Source organism: Babylonia areolata, chromosome 21, assembly GCF_041734735.1.
Source record: "Babylonia areolata isolate BAREFJ2019XMU chromosome 21, ASM4173473v1, whole genome shotgun sequence".
Classification (NCBI taxonomy): Eukaryota; Metazoa; Mollusca; class Gastropoda; order Neogastropoda; family Buccinidae; genus Babylonia; species Babylonia areolata.
Genome location: NC_134896.1, coordinates 30,900,993 through 30,908,492, shown reverse-complemented (window position 1 = coordinate 30,908,492; position 7,500 = coordinate 30,900,993). Strand labels below are relative to the sequence as shown.

The window sequence follows — 7,500 nt, the reverse complement described above, 5'->3', positions numbered from 1 at the left end:
CAGTTTTATTTGTTTTTCCTATCGAAGTGGATTTTTCTACAGAATTTTGCCAGAAACAACCCTTTTGTTGCCGTGGGTTCTTTTACGTGCGCTAAGTGCATGCTGCACACGGGACCTCGCTTTATCGTCTCATCCGAATGACTAGCGTCCAGACTACTACCACTCAAGGTCTAGTGGAGGGGAAGAAAATATCGGCGGCTGAACCGTGATTCGAACCAGCGCGCTCAGATTCTCTCGCTTCCTTGGCGGACGCGTTACCTCTAGGCCATCACTCCACAGTGTATCCAGTCATCGGAGGAACATTGCCTTGATCTCTTCCCAATGACAGTTTGTGGCCCAATTAGGAAGGGTTGTGATCAGTGCAACCCCAACATCCCCCCCACCACACACACGCCGGATCCAATAATGATGTGGACGCAGCCATAGGTGGCGGGCAACCTGGGCCTTTCACTTCTGAGGGGTGGGTCCTGTTTGAATTTTTACTTATCTCTGTTTCTGTGAATACGTATGTGGGTGGGGGTAGAGGTGGGGGGGGAGCAGGTGAGGGTGTGGGGGAGGGGGGGGTAGGTGGGTGTGCGAATGCGTGTGTGTGTGTGTGTGTGTGTGTGTGTGTGTGTGTGTGTTTCTCTCTCTCTCTCTCTCTCTCTTACTTTCACTGTCTGTCTGTCTGTCTGTTTCCCACTTTCTGTCCATCAGTGTGTCTGTGTGATGTCTGTCTGTCTCTTTCACTATCTGTCTGTCTGTCTCCCACTATCTGTCTGCTCTCTCTCTCTTTCTCTCTCTCTCTCTTCTTTTTTCACTGTCTGTTTGTCTCTCTGCATATATGCATATATCTCTCTGTTTGTGTCTCCGTCTCTGTCCGTCTGTCCTTATGTCTGTCTGAATGACTATCTCTACCTCTGTGTCTCTGTCCGTCTGTCCTTATTTCTGTCTGAGTGACTATCTCTACCTCTGTGTCTCTGTCCGTCTGTCCTTATTTCTGTCTGAGTGACTATCTCTACCTCTGTGTCTCTGTCCGTCTGTCCTTATGTCTGTCTGAATGACTATCTCTACCTCTGTGTCTCTGTCCGTCTGTCCTTATGTCTGTCTGAATGACTATCTCTACCTCTGTGTCTCTGTCCGTCTGTCCTTATGTCTGTCTGATTGACTATCTCTACCTCTGTGTCTCTGTCTCTGTCTGTCTTGGGGAAAGGAATCTCTCTCTCTCTCTTTCTCTGTCTTTCTCATCTCTCTCTGTGTCTTTCTCATCTCTTTCTCTCACCCCCCTCTCTCTCTGTACTTTTATCATCTCTCTCTGTCTTTCTCATCTCTTTCTCTCACCCCTCCCCCTCTCTTTCTCTGTACCTTTCTCATCTCTCTCTGTGTCTTTCTCATCTCTTTCTCTCACCCCCCCTCTCTCTGTACTTTCCTCATCTCTCTCTGTGTCTTTCTCATCTCTTTCTCTCACCCCCTCTCTCTCTGTGTACCTTTCTCATCTCTCTGTGTGTCTTTCTCATCTCTTTCTCTCACACCCCTCCTCTCTCTGTACCTTTTTCATCTCTCTCTGTGTCTTTCTCATCTCTTTTTCTCACCCCCTCTCTCTCTGTACTTTTATAATCTCTCTCTGTGTCTTTCTCATCTCTTTCTCTCACTCCCCCTCTCTCTGTGTACTTTTCTCAATCTCTCTCTGTGTCTTTCTCATCTCTTTCTCTCACCCCCCTCTTGGGGAAAGGAATCTCTCTCTCTCTCTCTCTCTCTCTCTCTCTCTCTCTCCCTCTCTCTGTCTATCTCATCTCTCTCTGTGTCTTTCTCATCTATTTCTCTCTCCCTCCCCTCCTCCTCCTCTCTCTCTGTACCTTTCTCATCTCTTTCTCTCTCCTCAACTAGTTACTCGTAGGCTGAAGAGAGCGCTTGTAATCAAATCACGGTGTCAGTTCATGATTCCTTGTCCTCGTCTTCTCAGAAATAATCCACCGACTATGACTGCACTAAGTGGCTTTTCCGACTGTGTGTGCACGCGTGCGAGAGCGCGTGAGTGACTGCGTGTGTGTGTGTGTGTGTGTGTGTGTGTGTGTGTGTGTGTGTGTGTGTGTAAGTGAGAGAGAGAAAGGATGAGATAGATGAGAGAGAGACAGAAGAGAGAAACACACACACACACACACCAAAACACACACACACACACAACACACACACAATAAAAACTCACCCTGAGCGACGTCAGCCAGCAAGTCACGGAGGTTCTCGTTCTTACCGGTGACCTCCACAGCAGACACCCTCACCGAAAATCTGGCCCCGGTCCGGTCCTTCTGCTCGTTGATCAACTTGAAGAGCCAGGCGATGGCGCAGGGCATCACTCCAAGGGTGGCCCCGCTCTGGTCCGTTCCCAGCATGCTGTGGGTCTTCCCTGCACAGACCACGTGGGCACAGTCACTTTGAATGAATGAATAAATGAATGATGAATGACATGGATACCTTACATAGCGCCTACCCTCGGTCGGAGCCCAAGCTCTAAGCGCTTTACAAACACGGGCTGCAAGACAGACAATCTGTTCGAATCTAGAAATCGGCGCCTAGTGGGTAAAAAGGTGGAGATTTTTTTCCCCCGATCTCCCGGGTCAACATAACTGTGTGCAGACCTGCTTAGTGTCTGACCCCCCTTCGTGTGTATACGCAAGGAGAAGATCAAAAACGCACGTTAAAAGATCCTGTCATCCATGTCAGCGTTCGGTTGGTTATGGAAACAAAGAACATACCCAGCATGCCATGCAACCCCCCGAAAATGGAGTATGGAGTAAAACGACGTCAGTAGTAGGCTGAATGCTTTTTTCAATTTTATGCACTGACCTCATCTCATCAAGGCTTCAGCAGCCGTCCAGAGCGGGTTAACTCACTCAGTACGGCCAGTCCTCTCTTCTCCTCTACACAGACCCCTCGGATGTCCAGTGGGTGTCTGAATGACCCAACCTTTAGCTTCAGTCGTCAGAATTGTGGTATTCTTTGTCAACATTCACCTCTTCAGTATAAGAGCCTTCCGCTTGCAATATTTTGATGATGGTAACTGGGGTGAAACGCTGTTAACGTCGTCTCTTTCGCCGTTCGTATGGAGAGAGTTAACCCAAGCTGCCAACGTGCATGCATGATGTGTTGCGTGTTTACTTCTTTGGTTAGTACTTTCTTATTTATTCGTTTTGTCCTCCTCCGTCCACAGTTTTCTGATCACCTCATTCCGGCGGGCCCACATCCCCCCCCACCCCCCACCCCTTCTCCCCTCCACCACTGCCCATCTTCTTCCCCGTTAAAAGAAATGAAGAAGAGAAAGGTCTGTCTTCACACGAACCTGTTGCGACAACATAATTCAATTTCTATTCTGTTTGCAATTAAAAAAAAACATAAAGAAAAAACAAAGTAAAACATAAAGAAAAAACAAAGTTCATTACTTTGAGCAATAAAGGTGGCGATGTTAGTTCCTGAATTTTCGAGCACATGTTTAAAATACCTCCCGCCCCCCCCCCCCCCCGCCCCTCCCGCCCATCACCCCCGAAAAAAAAGAAGAAAAAATAGTTACGAAACCACATTATTATTATTTTTTTTAATCTTCATCAGAAGACGAACGATCCAATATGCTCCGTTAATCATATCAAAAACGTGAAGTCTGTTCTGAAGGCAGTAAAACCTAAAATGTTCCCCAAAATACCCCTTTTCTTTCCCATTAACGTTCTTACAGGGCTATATCTTTACGTAAGCATTTATGTCCCGTTTTAATTGGTTCCAGCCTGGTTCTGCGCATTTCGATGCCGCTCTAAAATATATGATACTACTTTCTTTGAAGTATCTCTTCTTTAAACCGAAGGGTCAGACAAGGAACCTGCCAACACTTTCTGTAATGGCACTTCAGTGTTTCCATTTAGCTTGTGGAAGTTTTCGCTAACTTTTGTGAAGCCTTGGGGGAAAAAAAAAGTTATGCGAAGCAGATGACAATAAATGGAGTCTGATCTAAAATAGTTCTGCTTGAAGTGTATGCATTGATATACAGCCAGAATTTGCCAGTGAAAAAAGAGGAGTACCCCCCCCCCCCCCCACTCTCTGTGTGTCTATCTGTCTGTCTCTCAATCATACATACGCACATACAAGCACACGTGCGCGTGCGCGCAAGCACGCTCATACAAACACACATATAACGCACGTACTTTTCATTCGTTGCAATTATTTGTCTGTAGTGTTTAGTTTTGGAGTCCACTGTCCATAAATTGTTTGAGGAATTTTATGACAACTAAGCAAGTCTGAGTCATGAGTACGCGTCAGACAAACAAACAAACAAACACACACACACACACACACACACACACACACACACACACACAGACACACACACACACACACACAACACACACACACACACACACACAAACAAACACACACACACACTTTCTCTCCGAACAAGACAGCAACATCTCTACACATCCCAAATTTATTAAACAGACTCTCTTTCTTAGCTCAACAGCCTTAAAGACAGCTCAGCTCAGCTCAGCTCAGCTCAGCAAGGGGTAGCTTCATGGCAGCCCATCTACCCCGTTAAGACACCCGTTTGCTAAACGAAGAGCACGTGTGCTGGGAAGAGACAGGGAGATGAGGGAGGAGGTGGGGGGGGGGGGGGGGGGGGGGAATGGGGAGGCGGGCGGGGGAGGGGAGGGATTCGAGGGGGGGGGGGGGCTGTCTAATGGGGTCAGCACCCAAAACAGTAGCACAGGAGCTCCAGAGGGGAAAAAGCCGAGGGCAAAGGAACCTAACACGCGGAAGGAAGTGAGACTCAGAATGACCACCCCTACCACCCCAAGTTAGCACCACGGTTATTTTTTCACTAGTGGGAGATCGGGGGGAAAAGAATGACCCCCTGGGTTTATTCGAGGCTAGTACAGAGTGAGACAGAGGTATAAAAAAAAAAAAATCAGCAGGTTCAGTAGTATGAGACTGCTGCAAAGAGTTACTGTGTCATGCCAGCAGTCTAGTCAGTGTGGCGGCACAACAGCCGCGACGCAGTACCGACTTAAACACAAGACTGCTCGTCTTTTTGAGTTTGGCAACATCACCACCACCACCATTATCATCATCATCATCATTTTTCTTCTTCTTCTTCTTCTCCTCCTCCTCCTCCTCCTCATTCTTCTTCTTCTTCTTCTCCTCCTTCGCCTCTTGCTCCTCCTCCTTGTTGTTGTTGTTGTTGTTGTTGTTGTTGTTGTTGTTGTTGTTGTTGTTGTTGTTGTTGTTGTTCTTCTTCTTCTTCTTCTTCTTCTTCTTCTTCTTCTTCTCCTTCTTCTTCTTCTTCTTCTTCTTCTTCTTCTTCTTCTTCTTCTCCTCCTCCTCCTCCTCCTTCTTCTCCTTCTCCTCTTCCTCCTTCTCCTCCTTCACCTTCTTCTTCTTCTCTGCCTCCTCCTCCTCCTTCTTCTTCCTATTATCATTATTATATCTCAGCCTTCAGCATGCAGTCAGTAGTACTGGAAGGACCGCTCGCTATTTCCCGACCCATTTGTGCCCCGCTACTAGTAATTCACATACCACGACTGGTTCACCTCCGTTTGTCAGTAAATTAATGGCTATGCTACGTGGGGTAGTTGTAAGTTCTTTGTGGAGGGTTGAGGGGAAGGGAAAAGTGTGTGTGTGGAGTAGGGGGGAGGGGTATTAGTCTTTCCCTCCGCTGCACCGCTCATGCCACCACCCCCGACCCCCCTCCCCCTGGCCTTCCATCCCTCAAAGACAGGAGTCATACTTACCGCTTCTTAATCTCCAGCGAGTCTCTTTGTCTCTGTATTATATAACTGCCGTTTTCTTGGTCCTAGGGCGAGTTATCAACTACAGGCACGGTGCGGTGTCGGTCGTTTTTTGTTGTTGTTGTTGATTATTTTGTTTGTTTGTTTGATGAGCTCTGTCTTCGGGAGATAAATACACTGGCAAGGGATACAGCAGTCTAAGCATGTGTGTGTGTGTGTGTGTGTGTGTGTGTGTGTGTGTGTGTGTGTGTGTGTGTGTGTGAGGGGGGCGTGGGGGAGTTGAGGGGTGGGAGTGGTGGTTGGGGGGGGGGGGGGGGGGGTCATGTCTGCTTTGTGTTGAACTCTCGTCATTCCGCCTTCCTTCCTTCCTTCCTCATCCTAACCTCTTCCCTGCCTCTTCTTTATGTGACTAAACACTGACCTACTCTCCCTGGGGAGATCGTGTCGCTACAGCACAGCACTACCTTTTTTGTTTTAATTAATTCCCCCCCCCCCCCCCCTGAAATCAGCATTTTGGTATCCTACAAGAAGTGGATACCCACCCCCTACCCCGTCCCCCCCAAGCCCGCACCCCCTGTCCCCGCCACATTAATTTGCCAGGGACAACCCTTTCGATGCCGTGGGTTCTTTTACGTGCGCTAAATGCATGCTATACACCATGGACCTCAGTTTGTCGACCACCACTCAAGGTCTATAGTGGAGGGGGAGAGAGAAAAGAAACCCTGCGAGTGTGGTACTCGATCCCCATGTGCTCAGATTCTCTCGCTTCCTAAGGTGGACGCATTAGCACTGGGCCATCTCTCTTCTATCACTGATGTTTAACACCGTGTGAAGCTCAGTTTCAGTTTGCCAAGTGAGGCGTCACTGCGTTCGGACAAATCCACATGCACTACACCACACCACACCACCACCTCTGCTAGTCAGATGCTCTTGACCAGCAGCATAACCCAACGCCGGCACTTGAGTGCATGAATATTATATCTGTGTTCCATAATAGGGGATTCCTTCTGCAGACTTTTGCCAAGTGGACGATACATTTGTAGCCATGGTTTTTTTGTGTTTTTTTTTCAAAGTGCGTGCAGCACACAGGACCTCCGTTTTATCGACTCGTCCGAATGACAAGATGCTCAGTTTGATTTTTCTTTCGACTGGCGCAATAGCCGAGTGGTTAAAACGTTGGACTCCCAATCTGAGGGTACCGGGTTCGAATCACGGTGACGGCGCCTGGTGTGTAAAGGGTGGAGATTTTTTCGATCTCCCAGGTCAACACATGTGCAGACCTGCTTAGTGCCTGAACCCCCGTCGTGTGTATACGCAAGCAGAAGATCAAATACGCACGTTAAAGATCCTGTAATCCATGTCAGCGTTCGGTGTGTTATGGAAACAAGAACATACCAAGCATGCACACACCCCGAAAGCGGAGTATGGCTGCCTACATGGCGGGGTTAAAAATGGTCATACACGTACAAACACACTCGTGTACATAGAAGAGAAATGCCCAACGCTCAGTTTATATCACAGACGGGAACGAGAAGAAAAGACTTCACAAACTAACATAAGCTTACAGTTGGATCAGAACGCAGAAGAAGAAGAAGATTTTTCTTTTCCCCCATATAACTTTGATTTCTAGAAAGGACGAAAGCGGGAATTTATTAACCCAGACACTGTATTTGCATTTGTATTTCTCTTTTTATCACAACAGATTCCTCTGTGTGAATTTCGAGCTGCTTTCCCCGAGGGAGAGCGCGTCGCTACA

General features: G+C 47.7%; 1 protein-coding gene across 1 annotated transcript in view; it reads right to left on the bottom strand.

Moving 5' to 3' along the window:
• Nucleotides 1-7,500, bottom strand: part of LOC143296727 (uncharacterized) — a 485,227-nt gene that overhangs the window by 233,409 nt on the left and 244,318 nt on the right. The window contains exon 9 of the mRNA XM_076608785.1: nt 2,186-2,383. Coding sequence (XP_076464900.1) covers nt 2,186-2,383 — 198 coding nt within the window. The remainder of the gene's footprint in view (nt 1-2,185; nt 2,384-7,500) is intronic.